Below are 17101 nucleotides of genomic sequence, written 5' to 3'. Positions count from 1 at the left end.
TTCCTCCTGCATACACTACATACACTACAACACTACAGAATGTTCTTGCTGCATATTCTACTTCTAGGCTCTCTCTACTGCCATTACTGCTTTAGTCAGCCCAGTGCATCTTCCAGCTATTTTAAATCCATGCAGTTCCTCCTTTCAAATCTGRATGCCAGGAAGAATTTTCAATGCCTTTTAATTAAAATACAAGAAACAATCCCAGTAAGAAAGAAAATTCAAGTTCTACCTCTGAATGCTCAATCACTGCCAGCTCCCTTGTACATGTGATACAGAAATGGGAAGGACAAAAAAAACCATAATATTCTTACAATTATTTTGAAGCATCTAAAGTCATTTGTGGAATAATAAGCAGTAAACTGACTGCTTTCTCTTTTGTCTTTTTTGAAGATCAAAGTGTCTGTGTCCTCTGGAGGCAATTGTATTCGCACGTATAGACCAGAAATAAAGAAAGGAACATACAACACCGTCATTTTAAATGTGAAGACTGTAGTTGCTGACAATTTACTTTTTTACCTTGGAAGTGCCAAGTTTGTAAGTCTGTCTCCTATTTTTTGTGTCAGAGTTGCTCAATCAGAAACAAAGAAGACGAGAAAGGCTTTTCTTTCTCTAATAGAAACTTCAAAGCAATAGTAGAGGGCCTAAGATAAACTAGATATTTATTCTCTTTTATATTAATATATTGACTGTTAAAATATGGCTGGCAAATATTTTTATTTTAACCAGAAAGCAAACCTGAGGCTTCTACATGAACTACATTAGAGCTTTAAAATTCATAGTGCAACCAGAATAATTTTTGCTTTGCTTGTGGGTTTTCCCTTGGAAATGAAGTAGCTAATCATCTTGGATCTGTCAAAGCTCCTATTTATTATGATTTTAAGTCAAGACTACGATTGCAAGCATAATAATGATGAATGATTCAGTTTTCCATGAGCCCTCTAGCAGACAGGCTTCTAGAATAAGCAAAAATAATTTAGTAAATGGGAAAAATATTATATTTCTAAAATTCAGAACTACATGTTTTATTTACCTAATATAAAATGAAGAGGTTAGATAGCATCATGTATTAGCCTATAGAATCCTGACTTCTTTCTGCAATTCAATGGGTTTTTTATTGTTTTTTTTTGCTTGTTTTTTTACAAATAAAGTTACTCTGTGTTAGATTCTTCTCTTTATGGCTACAGTATTAATATCTCTGTAAATCTAGCAGCAATTTAGCCCATATCACTGGCAGAGAATATTTGTCTTATTTGGCTTAAGATTCCTAGACTGAACTACGAAAAGTAGGAAAAAGGGGAGTTTCTGGTGACTGTGAGAATTACTGTTCATATTTTACTGTCTACATATGGGTTTCCAAAGCCCCATGTGACATTCTGAAATATGAGGAGTTACTGTTCCAGAGACCTCCTGTTTTAATCAAAGTACGAGATTGCTTCTAATTTAATATTTTACATGTAGACTGACTTCTTGGCCGTTGAGATGCGCAAAGGCAAGGTGAGCTTCCTGTGGGATGTGGGATCTGGTGTTGGACGAGTAGAGTATCCAGATCTGACCATTGATGATGGATATTGGTACCGGATTGAAGCCTCTAGGCAAGTATATATTTCACTTGCAAAATTTGGTTCCTAAAGAAAAAATGACTAATTTTAATGTGTTCTCTTTCTAATCCACTCTTCTCATGTTTGCATATAACAGATTTATGCAGATGTTTGCTATCTTTGAAGTATCTGTTTTTTTTAAAAAAAGGTGATGTCATAAATATGAGAAATTAGAATCTGATTTAATGGAAGCTTTTGAACCTTTGTCTAATATTACCAAAAGTGTATACATTTGAATTACTATTGAAGTGTAATTCTTGTGTATCAATAATTTTTTCATTAAGTATTTCCCCTCGTATGTCAATGATCTATGCTTATATTCTCTCCTTTTTACTTATACTCCATCACTTCTTTTCTTTGAGTACTTTCCTTTAATAAAGTTACAAATTTGGGCACTCAAAACAATAACTACTATATTTTCTCCTTGAATTTCAATGAATGGCATCTTTTCTGAATTTCTAGTCTTGATATGGTACTGCAAATGGATGGTCTGTCATACACCAGTATCTTGAATCTTACTCAAAATGTCATTTCAATAGGCAAAACATCACTTCAGACTGGCAATATTTTAAGAGATACGGCTTATGGAAAATCAAGGATAAAATACTCTAGATGGTTAGACCATACAGAAAATACTTTGTACTTCTTTGAGATAAGCTGTTGAATATTTCTTAACTTTAGAAATAGCTTAAGATGATACTTTAATACTCAAATTTCACATTAGTTTCTTGAGCCTTATATTTTCCTTTCAAATAGTAAAGTCATGACAAATGGTTTAGTAACCACAGTATAAGGATTACATAATTAAAAAAAAAATCCAGATTATGTTTTTAATCTCTGTCTTTGCAAAAGATTTTATTGCTAATGAGTATTAATATCAGGGCAGGGGGAGGTTGGCTTTTGTTATTAGATAAATTATAGAGCTCAGTATAAGCAGCACAGTATTTCATATGTAAAGAATGCCATGTCAATGGGGGGGGGTTAATAGCAAACTATGCTATGTAGGTACAACACGTATATATCCTTTATCCTGTAGTTCTGAATAGATCTTAGTAGTTTATCTATAAGGCAATTTGATATAGAGCTGAATAATTCCTGTTGCATCCTTAAATGCTAATTTCTCATAGTATTAAACATAGGCATGATAACATAGCCAGCAAATGAGGCAGAGAGGGAGCAAGAAAAAAAAGAGCTCTTGAATTCCTGTTATATCTCTAGCATTTAGAAGAGGAAATGGTATCCAGTTTAAATAATTAACTGGAATCATAGAAATCAGCCATTCAGTGCAGAGAAATAAATAAAATTATTACACATTCTCCAAAAGTGGGCTTAATTAAACCTTATTGCAAGGAAAATACAAACTGGGGTACAATACCTACTGTTAAAACCTTCAACAGTTTAGTACAGTTCATATTGTGCATACTAAAATAGCTTCACGACACAGTAATGCCAGACTTTCATTTACAAGAAAGCTGCTTCAGCAGAATGTGGAGCCAGGGCATGGTTTAAAAATTCAGCCATCCTACGAATGCACATTGCCTATTAAGCCGGTTGTGCTTGCTAGAGGGTGCCCATGCCATTAGTTTTGAGCAAACGGAGCAAACTGCTAGATCAGCAATTTGGAACAATTACAGTTGCACAAATCTGGAGTCTCGAGCACTGTTTAGGAGAATTACATTGCGGAGACTGGCTGGATTTGTGGGATCAGGATGGAGAGCTTAGGACTGGGTTTGCATTCTTAAGGCAGACTTCATAAATCACCCACCCTGCTGAAGGCTTTTTAACTTTGAACATTTTAGTCCATCCGCTAACACTCCTGACTCCCTCCGTAAGCTGCTGGAGAGAGTTTGGCTCATTTAATTCCCTCACCTTTTCTCTCTAAATTTCTGTGCAGTTCCAGCCACAGGCTTTCCCAGCAACGTGGCAGAAGTGGCAGGCAGCCAGAATGGGGGCTTAAGAGGAAATGCTGGCTTTGCTGAATTTTACCAGTGGGTTCAGTGGGGAGAGACATTGAACCACAATAATAATAGTAATATGGTGGGTTTGGAGGTTTATAGCAGTGCTTAAACAAGGATCCCAAGGGACCTTAAAAAAAGATACAGGGGCACAAGAGGTCGTGATTCCCCCAAGAGCACTCGGCATATACTGAATGAAATCTAAATAGGAAAAGCTGACTGTTGAGTAATTATCAGAGATGTTCACTTCAGTTAACCTCCGTGCCAAAATTTCCAGTCTGTAAGATCAATAATAACAACTACTGCGTCTGTTTTCCAAAGAAGCTTTCAATTTTGCTTGTCTTTTTAATTATATTCTTCTAATACTTTACATTTTATTGTATATAGAGAAGTTATCTTGGATTATTTTTTTATTTAAAAAATTTTGCATGGAATTAAAGTAAAAATTGTTTATTCCTTAAGTGTACCATATGCCTATGGAATAAATATATGAAAGAATATTTTTGAAGCCCTCCGGTTCAGGTAAACAGTGTCACTGACTTTAGCGGGCCTCGATTAGGAGCAGGCCCTGATTAGTTGTGATTTYAATCGAGCGCAGTTTAGGTATCGCCACTGTTTTAACTGTTAATGACAGAGTTTTAGCAGTGCCCTACTTTTGAGGAGGAAGGACGTTTGAATCAGAAGTTCACTGCAGACCCATCAACCCAGCTCAGCAGGAATTCAATCTTAAACTACCAAGGCAAATCTAACCCATCAGATTTTCTTTATTCTCAAGGGGTCAAACAACAAAGGTTTCTACATGGTATTTTGTATTTTAATTTTGACGACTTGTAAAAGTCATCTTATTTGCATCATGCATCTCCTAAAGAGCAAAGCCTGCATGGATGGTGTTACAGAAATTTTTCAGATGATCTGCCACAAAATGGTGGTGATACTTTAATCTGCGGATTTTGTAGGAACTGGCTATCACTAGAGCAATAAGTTCTCATCTGATGAACTGGCATGCACAGGATAGGAAAGCGTTTTTGCTGTTAAACTAGCCAAATGCTTGCTTTAAGCTCACTCATCCTCCGTAAGTAAGGAAGAATTATTTATGGCAGAGACTCTGTAGTTAGCACTTCACTCTGTTCGAAGAGGGGAGACATCCGTGCTATTTGTGACATGTTAGACGCCGTAAGCAGTGCCAGTCTGCTCAGTGCCTTCTGGGCTATTGCACTTGGGTGTTTTTAATCAGGTTTCCCTGAATACTGATTTCATCACAGTATATACTGAAAGTGCCAATGACTTACTTTCAGAGGGCATCAAATATAAATAGTTTAATAAACATCTGTAGAAACTGTTAATCTTTCAACAGCTACTACACTGAGAACCCTTTTAAGGGCTTCTCATTAATAACCCTTTTGAAAAAAATAAAGTCAAAATGGGGAAATTCTGCTTCATGGAAAGCTGTCTGTTTAGATAGCATCCACTTGGTTTTGAAATAAAAGATAAAATATTAAATCAAAAGGAAACACCAACAAAAAATGATCTAGGATAATATGAATTGCTGTAGTCCAACACTTTGAAATGACATGGAGCAACTGTATACTCATATATCCTTCCCGTATGCTRGATACCTCTTTGGAGGTTCCCTAGGAAATGCTGCGAGTCTCATTCACCTCTTTTCCAGAGCTGCCAAATCTATGGGTTAATCTAGGAGTGATCCAGCAGCTCCAGCAGTATTTTTGCAGATATTCAGTATGCACAATGAAAGGCTTGAGATCCCAGACTCCAAAGCAGGCAGGATGGCATAGTTCTACAAAGATACTGCCTATTGAATAAAGTTATATGAAACTGTCAAAATTACCCAACAGCCCTGCTTTGTAGTTCTGGAGAAATTTATCAGGACTGAAGTGTTCCAAGGAAACTTTTTTGTTTCATTAAAAGATAAGAAAATTCTCAGCCAGTTCTGTTTTGAGGGTAATAGATTCTGAGTCAAAGGAATTTCTGTAGAGTTTTTGTAGACATATGTTACAGGTCTTTTAGGCTTTTCCACCCTCCAGAGCCCTGGTCCAGTAAAATTTCTAAATCCGTGAATCATTTAAGTACAAGATAGCAATGGCTTTATTAAGCTTATTCAGTAGCCTAATGTTATGCAGTCTTCCTTGCTGTGCTTTGAGTCTTCAGTAAAGCTTTATTTAACAGAAATGACAGTTCTTCCTGAGAGGTATGCTTTTAACTTTCAGTTTGCTTGTTACTTCAATACCCCAAGCCCATCTTTTCTTCTAATTAGACAAATCAGGAATTTTGCATCTTTACATGCAGCAAAGTTCACGACTTTAGAAAATCAAAGGGAAATTTTTTAATTTTCTATCTGTGACTTGACGGTACCTTGATAGCATGGGTGCTAATTTCTTTTTAATCTAGAAAAGCTACATGTGAAAGTTTTAGGTGAATTTAATCATCTTTATTTAATTCATTTACTTTCTTTTCTCTAGACACTTTCATCAGAAATATCTGGTTTCTGAGAAAAAAAATGTTTTGTTTACCTTGAAAACTGATAGCAAGTAATTTTTGGAGTGTAATCGGGTAGCCAACAAAATCCAACAGATCATTTAAAAAACGGTCATTTTTACAGATGCACATTCTTTGTAAACTGTTACAGGAAAAGATGATGAGTTTTAGTTAAAACAGTGTCTTTCTGCATTAATTATCAATCACATGAGTTATAAGAGTTCTATAAATATCCATATCCATGCTGAATATTTTAGTGTTGATTAAGGTTGCAGGATCATGCATCCACGTTAGGAATTTCCAACGTAACATGACAATTACCATGTGAAATCCAGTATTTTACTAAAAATGAGATGAAGCAGCCATTTCTGAAGTGACCCATGAATCCACAGTACATGGTCCCCCAGCACCTACCTCTTCTCCCAGCTGCTTCTCTACCACATTATTGGACATACTGGATAGTTCATTTGCACATGACAGGGTTTGGGTCCAACTCAGTGCTTATTTCTACAACTGTATGATGATCCTATTAGAAATTAGGTGCGTTGAATTAGGTGTGTGTCTCTGGGAAGAACCATTGATTTATGCTGTGACCATAAATGCTTAAGAGTCTGCTTCTCAATGAAAGATACTATCCAAACTGCTGTAAGCTAGTAAAAAATTAAGCACGTTATTGAAAAGGATTCAAAATGATTCAAARTTTCCTTTGAAATACCTTTTTACATACCTGATAGACTAGGAGGTATCATATCTCTCCACATTCTGTTCATGCTGTTGTGAAACTATGTCAGCCTACGGCTTCCATGCCAGTCGCTACGTAAATTGAATTCTAAGGAACAGAACAAGAAATGTTGAAAATTATTAAAAAATAGTAATTTCTGTTGTCGCCATCAATTTTTGTATGTTTCATAGAGGACAAAGAAGTAACAGCTCTAAACATAGTGAGATTGATGCCTAATTGATAAGCAACCAGAGAGTTCTGCTGTAGAAAATGCAAGCTCTCCACATCCCAGTGAAGTAAAGTACATTACTGTGCCACATGATCATTCATTTCAGAGGAAATAAAATCTAAGAAACTTGATGAAATTCAGAAATCTAGTTTGGAACCTTGCCTACATTGTTCATTAAGTCAAGAAASAATTACTCACGGATAATTTTGTCATAGTAATTAAAAAAAGTGACACTTATTTGTTTTACTCAGTGAAAGTTCCATTTTATCTGTATAGTGAATTCTGTACAAAAAGGACACTGAGGTGAGAAAAACACTGATTTTGTGATCRTGTCTTTAACTTACACAGACGTAAGACAGAAACTCTACTCTTTGGTATCAGAATTGTACATACTCAAATCAGTATTACATGACTTTACTAAAAGACGCTGTTAAATAGACTGTTCCCTACGTTTGGTTTAACTACTAACCCTACGTGTTTAATTTGTGTTGGTCAAATCTCTAGGACTGGAAAAAACGGCACAATATCAGTGCGAGCTCTGGACGGCCCCAAAGCCAGCATTGTGCCAGGCACGTTCAGAGCGGTCTCTCCACCTGGATATACCATTCTGGATGTAGATGCCAATGCCATGCTGTTTGTTGGTGGATTAACYGAAAAAATAAAGGTAAAGTGTTCTCTGTTTTATCTTACAATAAAAATAATAAGTGTTAATACRTTGGCATCATTGTCGTAGGTGAGTTAGTAATACATAGTACACCTGAGCTCTTGAAATGTTTTTAGGATTTGCCTAGGCATGTGTGTAGATCTGAAGTCTGGCTCCCCCTGCCACTACCTTGCTCTAACCAGGAGCCCAGTAGTTGCGTTAGTGCAGGATTTAGCCCAAACAACTAATTCCTGCTAGTGGCTGGGGACTGCACCTTGGACATGCTGCTGCCCTCACCTGCTTTCGGTATCACAACAACGGGAACTCGGTTCTGTCTGCGTGAACTCCCCGTCCCCTAACAATGTGTATAACAACATATATTCATTTGTATTCAGGTTCTTTCTCTTTCTTTCTGTTTGGTCTACTTCTGGTGTCAGTGCTTTATTTTCTGTATTTTAGTTGATGTTTCTCCTCTATGTCATCCTCCTTTCATGTGCTAAAATCTACCCGCATCAGACCCATGATCTTGTTCTTTCTTCTTTTTGACCATTCATTTTCCTAGTGACAGCTTCTATATCCCTTTACTTAAGGGGAATGAACACAAAATTTATATCAAATAGAAAGGATAGAAATCTTTTGACAAAAAGAAAATCTCTCCAATAAATATAAATTAGCATATATTTTCTAGTGGAACTAATTACAAAACACTTTAAATGAAATATTTCGATCTTGATTAATATTCCGATTTTTTTAATGTCACAGATGTTTGCTTTCCAAAAAAAAGAATTTACCAAAAACAAAAAGAGTTAACATCTAAATATTCCCAAACAGCAAATGTAAGGAGCATTTATTTGCACTAAATCTTTTGTATGTCCTCAACTATTTTATGGTACACCTTTCTAGCTTTCAGAAGGTTCAACTTTCTAGCTGGTTCTGCTTGGAAAGTATGTGGCTAGACTCTCCCCCTTTCTTGTAGTGTGGGTGCACATACCACCTTCCAGGACTGACAGTAAGACAAAACAGGCCTTGGAGGATACAAGAGGAATAGAAAATGTAAATTCCACTTCCTTGAAATCAGTGCCTCAAAGTCCAACTTCAGCTTCAGGATATCCATGTGTTTTGGAACACACTCGATGTAACTTTAGTTTAGAACTCAATCAGATTCCTAGTTGAGGCTTCTGCACAAAGAAAAAGCAACTGTGAGCAGGCTTGCACAAATACTAGCTAACTTAACCGTGACACAGAGTGCTTGACAAGCATTCACAGAAACTTGGGAAAATATTTCATGAGATTTTGAGCTAAAAAAAATTGCAAGTCATTCCATATGAGCAGAACTCAGATCTGTGCTTTCTGCTTTATCTAAATTAATATCTAAATTTATCTAAGTTTATCTAAAATGAGCATTGTAAAGTTCTCAAGATGCAGGTGCCATGTATCTCAGAGCTTCTTGTAGCACTTTAGAGGGATATAAATAACTGTCATGCTCATTTTCTAATCCATTTGATTTCTTATGAGAAATAGGGAAAGCAGTCAACTGAGCACTCCCTTGGAGAATTGCACATTACAAAAAGTAGTCTTGCTGTCATCTCTTTCTCTTTTCTCCTTGCAGCCTTAAACAGAGGTTCTAGTTTACTGCCTTCCAGCWTTTTATCTAGAGACAACTATTCTTTTTTTACTCTGTGAGCTGTAGACAAGAACCCTCRAAACATATTTACAAAATTAATGAAGTGGTTCTACACTGTAGAGTGGCCTCAGTGGCTTTCTGTACTCTATCGCTATGATCTGTTTTTCCAAAGGGAGTGAAAATAAACCAGGGAGAGCTGGTATAACCTCCCAAACCTGATAGTTTTTCTTGGGTCCGTTATACTTCTTGAGGTTTGCTGAGCTASATAAATGCTTAACATAATTAAATTTGTTAGTGATGAAAAATGTTAGTTTCTACTCTTGTTAAGTCCTGTTTTTTAGTCTCCATAGTAACTCTAACTCTATAAGCTCTGAAAAAGAGTTTATAGAGCTTTTGTAAACACTGAACAGTCCTGTTCAGAGCTTGCAATGCTGCACATCTATAATGACCAAACACACACAAGTTCCTAGAAGGCTATAGGTTGTTTCTGCCCACCTCAATGAAATGTTTGACTATCAAAGTATAACTGCAGGCTCAGGAAGACAGACTGGCTCAGGTAAGGATCATAAGTGCCATATTCAGGATTAAAAGAATCATTTAATCRCTCCATATTTAGAAAAGCACTTGAAAATTTGGTTTATGCAAATATTTAAATTTCATCGACTCAGTTGAGACTGCACAGAATGCATGGTTGGGTGGCATTTGGCCTGTTGCTCTTGAGTGATCCACCAAAATAGTCAAGAAACTTCAAACTCAAATACAAACTAAAACTTGAAGCTTATTTGGATTTTAKTTTAGATTTCATTTTTGAGTTATCAGAGCACAAGTGAGGCAAGTGCTAAAACCTAGTAATGCCATTTGTATTTGCACAACTCTAGAATATCAAACCTCCCAGACCAAAGCTTTGACCTGATTTCCACCTTGAAAAGAATTCTTACATTTACATTAAAAAACAGGAGAATCAGAGGTATTACAGAAATACAGCAATAGCTCTCCCTGCAGCATTATTGTGCCAGGGCATAAAATAGTTAGTGCCTCGTGCTAGCTTCTGCAGCAAAGCTGTCACATTAGGCTAATAAAAAACATATTTTTTACTTACTTGATGTCATATCTAGTTCTGAGCTTTATAAATAGCCTATTGCTAAATTAAGAACTCTGTATTGTAGCCCGATGGTAGAAAAAGGTAAGCAAGGCAAAGTGGTTATGAGAGATTGCATTTATTCTTTGAGTAACCAGGCCCTAAAGGTGGTACCTACTGCTCTAATAAAAGATTTCACCATTCTTGAACTTTGTCACATTTAAACTGCACTATCAGAGGGAAAATTGGAATGAGCATTTCAATATTTAGTATTGTAACTACTGCTTGTTACTTAATGTTTACTGCTATTGAATACTATAAATATTAACTTTGGATATTTAAAATTTAAGTGTTAAAATTATTTTAATTACACTTAGACAACAAGAATTAATAATGAAGCATCATGAAGTGTGTGTTTAAGAAAAAGATAAGCTGTAGAAATGGCAGCAGAACCCCTAAAGGAAAAGGGTTCAAGAGCTCTTGATGTACTGGGGTAAATCTGTGATTCTGTGAAATAAAAAGGGCCTGGAACATGATAATGGTTAAATATGAACTCTTCCCTGAAAATAAATGATTTTTTTTTAGTATATATATATCCTTTAGTTAGAAACAGTGAGACAGAGGTGGGTTGTGAGCACAGTTCAGGACTTAATAAAGACATTAAATGCAAAATGCCGTGCCAAACTGGAACATGAATTATGGATGCTCCAGGAAGTCTGATGCCAGAACACAAGTTTTCAACCTCAATAAGAATTCTTTAGAATTTTTTTTTACTAGAATCATTTTTTCCATCTTAGCCAGAAAACCTATCCCAAAATCAGGTTCTTCTACRGGTAACTGAAGAAGAAGGCAAAGGTAGGAAGACACTGTGTTGTAAGTTTGATATGACTGGTGCATTGCCAAGTTAAGATTTTAAACATTATCATACTTGCTCTATTCAGGCACAGTCTGTGAATTAAAATAAAAATGATAACTTCACTTTTTTTTGTAAGTTTTTTCTCATATGGTACTGTTGTCAAGCTCACAAAATAAGTTTTTCACTGGTTAGTTTTTTCAAAGAACTTGAAGCTCTTTGGACGTTTATCAACATTACTGATACTTTCAAAACCTTTGTCTCACAAATGTGCTTTTTCATWATACTGGGTTTTGGAGTGCACGAAGCTAGATTTCATGAATTATTGTCCACATCCCTTTTTGCATGCACTTTTGCCATGTACTTAAAAAAAAGTTTTTCAGTTTTTAAGAACATCTTTCATTTGACTTGAGTAGAAGACTATGATGCTTAGATGTCATGAATTTCTCAGAAGTGACATTAAGTTCAAACTTGTTGCTAATTAAAACCTTTCCAATTACTTGGGAAATATCACCAGCACATTAAGTCTTTTGAGTCATACTTTTCCTTGAATATTTTCAAGTTGCAGTCTTATTCTCTTGCATGATCTTAATATTGGTAATTGCTATATGGAAAACAGCAGGTGCTTGTCTATCTCAAATAGCTAAGTATATAGATTTTAAGTCAGCTCATATTGATGAAGTGAAATTTAAATGAAACCAGGTATTTTTAGAAAGATCATTTTGAGCTGAGTATTCTGTTTACTGTCAAATACCACTTGATCATAGTACYATGTTATGATCAAATGAGTACTATCCCATCCTGTGGCCCTAGTTTCATGAGTTTTGGTGGGATATGAGGTTTACTTGCTTTGCCATCTGTATTTTTTTCTGCATCCAAAACGCAGCATGATTTTTATAGGTGTAGCTGACTGAGTTCATGGTCAGTCTTTTAGCTTGGATGATTGACTCAGTTTTCAGGCTTTTGACAATTAGTAAAGTAGAAACAGTGTGCTTGTTGTATGGGCTTGTATGGTGGGCAGTATTTCCCATAGTAACTTCCATGATGCCTTAAAAAAAAACACAGACAGAGCTTGGAAAGAATCTGCTCTTCACCAAGCGCCAGTGGGCAGCTCTCTGATCAGCCCRGAAAGCAGACAGTGCAGGGGAGCCTGGAGGAGCCCCAGGTTCTCYGGGAACCATTCTGCCTTCCCCACAGTCTCAAATAAATAGGATTTTCTATCCTAACTGATACAAGATTTGAGTTAAATCTTGTTGATTTAACAACGTTTTTGTTGATCAGTTGTTCAATAAGAGGGCTTGTCAGATTAAATATTACTTTTGAGATTTAAAATAATAAGCATCTTCTCATATTTCTGATTTTCATGCCAGTTGTGCTGTTAGATGCAGTAAGTCACTGAAAACTGAATTCTAATGAGGTTTGTGGTTTCTTGTTGCAGAAGTCAGATGCTGTAAGAGTCACCACCTTCACTGGCTGTATGGGTGAAACTTTTCTGGACAGCAAACCCATAGGACTGTGGAATTTCAGGGACATAGAGGGTGACTGCAAAGGATGTGCTGTCAGGTTGGTAATACATTGGTGACTTCTTATGCCACTTTATGAACCTGTCTGTGATGACAGCACTTTCTGTTACAAGCAGTAGGAATTCCTACAGCAACCATCAAGTTCCAGTAGACAACTATGATCTGTATGCGACACCGAGAGTTGTAGGAAGTACAAAGTTATGTTGAAATCATGCTGAAAGGAGAAGCACCAAATCTGAGAGGTCAGGATCGTAACAGAACAAAACAGCTGGCGCAGCAGCACTGTGGTGGAGAGACTCTTTCTAACCAGTTACCAAGATCAATCAAATCACAAGAGAATGCRATTTCCACAGTGGGGCTGAGTCCGGCTCACAGATTGGATTCTGCAGCTCTGGTGCTTGGGCCTCTCATGCAGCACGGGTGCCTTTCACAGCCACCAGTGTAGTGAGCAGAGGCCCTCAAAAGAGAAAGGTGTTTTATCTCCTGTCCTTGTCAGAGCGCTCAGGTGCCAAATATACTAAATGGCCCAGCTGTGCCAGGCCAGGGTTCACATATATAGGCATACACAGGCTCCTGAACAATCTTCAGGCGATCTGCAGCCAAGTTTCTTCCTTTCCAGGTGCGTCCTTGTCTCTCCAGAGCTGTAATTCTTCTTCATGTCTCTTTCCACCGAACAAATCTCCCACAATTTACTGTGCAGTATTTCAGCTGCAAAAGCAACACTGATGAGTGGCCCCATACAGAGGCACAGCCTGATATTGCAGCGCAGACCTGGGAATTATCATGTTAAAAAGATTTAGATTGTAGATCTCTTGCTTCATGGCTATCACAACGACCCAGCACATGAAAGCAGCATTGTTCTTGTGTACTGCTGCTTTTCAGTGAATTTGGCAGTGGCCATTTGTTGTATCATGCCTATCCAGTAATAGATAAAGGCTTGACCCAGTCCGTGAAGTTAAGAATAGACTGTTTTTCAAACTAGACTACAAAGGCTTAGCCCTTCGTAAATGATGGAAACAACAATTTTGAATAAAAACAATTTTGTAAACACCAGAGGATTTCCTTGGCCAGTAATGTAGGCTCTTGACACTTAGATGGCAATTTAAGCATCATGATGATGGGTATATGTGTTTCAGTTCCAAACATGTAGTGGAGATGCATAAACCTCTATGTGGATCTCCACCTAAATTTAATTTTCTCATTCAGTCAGTGATAGTGTAGAACTACTTGCTTGGAAGAGGAAAAAGAAAGGACTGTAAAAAGAATACTAGACTTTGAAATTTATAGAAGACTGTATTAAAAGCTCCCTCTTACTTTAGCTTGTTGTTTCAATAGCACAGGAGTCTTGTTCTTCTAGAAAATGTATTTGCAACAAATTGCTGTTAAACGYTGCCTTGGAGGTCTTCAGGCCTACATTCAAGATCCTTTAATGTGTGTCAAGATAAATGAGAAACATATTCCTAGCCAGTATTTCACATGTTGGTTCCTCATTCAAATCTATTTATGTCTGTGATTAACCAAACTCATTGCTATCTTGCAGCTATCTGGTATGTGCGATGGAAATGGAYAGCAGTCTACATCATAAAGATCATATTCAACAATTTCTCAATCCAATCTTTTGATCTTTTCTGTTCTTTAATGAGAGGAGTGCCAAAAAACTGTGGAGGGACACTGATGCTGCTGATCTTGCAGTATTGTAATTTGTGGGTAAACAGAGAATCACAGTTTCCAAATTTTCAATCTGGATCCCCCCAAAAGTTGGAAAATCACTAACAATAACAAAAGTAAGATTTACGACAAAATGAAAGATTACATAATGCTATTTTACATTGAAGGCTGCCCAATGAATCAGTACAGACCATGAGATACATAAAACAGGTTCCTCTTCTGTCTTCCTCTAAGAAGTGCTTTTGTTTTGGATACCTAGTGAGCTAAGCTTRGAGCTTCAATTGTCAGAAAGGAGCTTTGATATAAAATCAAACCAAGTTCGGGCAGACTCCTAGGAAGCATCCCTTTATCCCCCTTTTCTTTTCTTTTCTCTCTTTTTTTTTTCTTTTAACCCCATATGAYGAGGGAAACTAGTTGAAAATTCCTCCTTTTCAGCCCACAGGTGGCAGACAGTGAAGGGACTGTCCAGTTTGATGGTGACAGCTATGCAATGGTGAGCCGCCCCATCCGCTGGAACCCCAATATTTCCACAGTCATGTTCAAATTCAGAACCTTCTCGTCCAATGCCCTGCTGATGTATCTTGCTACTGAGGACTTGGTAAGAATGAACAAGTAACCTTCACTCTCCTCACAAGTTTTACTCTATCTTTACAATAGCTGAATTCATCATAATAGGAGAACAAATAGAAATTTATGGTCCACTGTCCTGGAATGATGTTGTCTGGTATCTGAGTAAAGACAGAAAATATTCTTACACAGAAGTTGACATCTGGATATTAGACTGAGGGGAATTCCCCTCAGCTTTTCTGAAACTACTAATGAATTTAATTTTACCCAAATTTAATTTTACCTGTGCAAACATTGGCAGTTACAGTTATACTTTTATAGCTTGAAATAGCAGCAGGTTGAGGGGAAAGAATATGAGAAGAGGCAGAACTTTTAGGTAGAAGTATTAGTAATAGATGRGAAAAGTTTGGACCTAAGCTAAGTGGCATTAAGGGAGAACTGAATGGTGCATCAAACAGGATGTGATGATGATAAAATTATTTATGGAGTTTACAAATGGTGTCTTTCACAGTTGRACTAGAGAATAGAAAACACTGTTTATGAAGCTGTTCAAGTTTTTATTCCTATGYGTTATCAAATGTGTTTGGATAATAGAGAAACATTAAAGGAGGAAGTAAGCAGGCTGTGTAGCATCTGAGAAGATGAGCAAGAGATAGACAGGATGTTCCCAGAGACCTTATAGCTTCAAGAGTCTCAACCCCCACAGCAGTGGAGATACAGATGAGCCCTGTGCTACGTGGAACAATAAGTCATAACTGTAGGAGAAGAAGGCTGGAAACTCATCACTTCTCATACAAGGAGAAAGGCTCTTGTTTCCTCCTGAAGACTTGCAGTTGAACATGTTCAGTGCTCTCCAAGCTGAGGGGGAGCTGCACATGGCTTCAAGTGAAGCAGCTGGGCTAATGGACCCTGTGACATGCAGGAACACGCAGAAGAAGTGGTGACTGATTTTGGTGCATGATTCTCCCTGCTGCAGGGGATGGAGGCACCCATCTGCCAACCTGACCTCTTGTCTAGATAGATTGCTGCCTGCTGGGGGCTCAGATCCGAGATGTCATGAAAAGACTGTCGAAGCTTGTCAACCCATCCAACTATTACTCCCTGATGCTCTTCCATGTGGGCACCTATGGTACTGCYAAGGCCAACTTGGAAAGTATCATATTGGATTAAGAGCTTTGGGGATGGTGGTCAGGGGTCTGAGGGCCCAGGTCATTTTCTCCTCAATGCTGTCAATGAGGGGGAAGGACTGTGATGTCATTGTGATTACGAAGATATGTTGGGATAGCTTTCATGACTGGAATGTGGCCATGGATGGCTACACGCTCTTTAGGAAAGACAGGCCAGGAAGGCAAGGAGGGGTAGACACCCTTTATGTAAGAGAGCAACTGGAATGTATGGAGCTCTGCCCAGGGGTGGATGATGGTCGAGAGCTTATGGTAAGGACTAAGAAGCAGACTAACATGGGTAACACTGTTGTGGATGTTTGCTACAGGCCATCTGATCAGGAAAAGGAAGTCAATGAGGCCTTCTACAGACAGCTGGAAGTAGCCTCACAAACAYAGGCCCTGGTTCTCATGGGAGACTTTAACCATYCTGATACCTGCTGGAGGAATAACACAACAAGGCACAAGCAATCCAAGAGGTTCCTGGAGAGAACTGATGGTATCTTTCTGACATAGGTTATGGGGGAGCCAATGAGGAGAGGTGTGCTGCAGGACCTTGTACTAACAAACAAGGAAGGACTGGTTGGAGATGTGAAGGTTGGGGGGCAGCATTGGCTGCAGTGGCAATGAGATGGTAGAGTTCAGGATCTTATGAGGAGGAAGAAGGACAAAAAGTAGGATCACAACCCAGGACTTCAGGAACTTTGGCTTCTTCAGGGACCTTTTTGGAAGAATCTCATAGGATGGGCACTAGGAAGAAGAGGAATCTAACAAAGCTGGTTAGTATTCAAGGAATACCTCCTCCAAGTTCAAAAATAGTGTATCCCAATGAGAAAAGGAGGCAGGAGACCTGCATGGATGAACAAGGAGCACCTGGCAAAACTCTTAAGAGAACAAGGAAGTGTACAGAAGATGGAAGCAGGAACAGGCCACTTGGGAGGAATATAGGGACATTGACCAAGTATGCAGGGATAGGACTAGGA

The 17101-nt window shown here is 37.8% G+C and overlaps 1 protein-coding gene across 6 annotated transcripts in view; it reads left to right on the top strand.

Annotated features, from left to right (window-relative positions):
- The window catches only part of LAMA2 (laminin subunit alpha 2), a 376763-nt gene that overhangs the window by 324872 nt on the left and 34790 nt on the right, over positions 1-17101 (top strand). For all 6 annotated transcript variants that reach the window (XM_085314063.1, XM_085314044.1, XM_085314054.1 and 3 more), the window contains 5 exons: positions 394-537; positions 1462-1595; positions 7504-7663; positions 12636-12760; positions 14824-14986. In XM_085314063.1, the coding sequence (XP_085170189.1) occupies positions 394-537; positions 1462-1595; positions 7504-7663; positions 12636-12760; positions 14824-14986 (726 nt within the window). The remainder of the gene's footprint in view (positions 1-393; positions 538-1461; positions 1596-7503; positions 7664-12635; positions 12761-14823; positions 14987-17101) is intronic.

This window comes from Rhea americana, unplaced genomic scaffold (genome assembly GCF_003343005.1).
Source record: "Rhea americana isolate MKP2758 unplaced genomic scaffold, rheAme1 scaffold_110, whole genome shotgun sequence".
In the NCBI taxonomy this organism is placed as follows: Eukaryota; Metazoa; Chordata; class Aves; order Rheiformes; family Rheidae; genus Rhea; species Rhea americana.
Note: the sequence above shows the minus strand (reverse complement) of the source record. Positions and strands in the feature narration are given on the sequence as shown.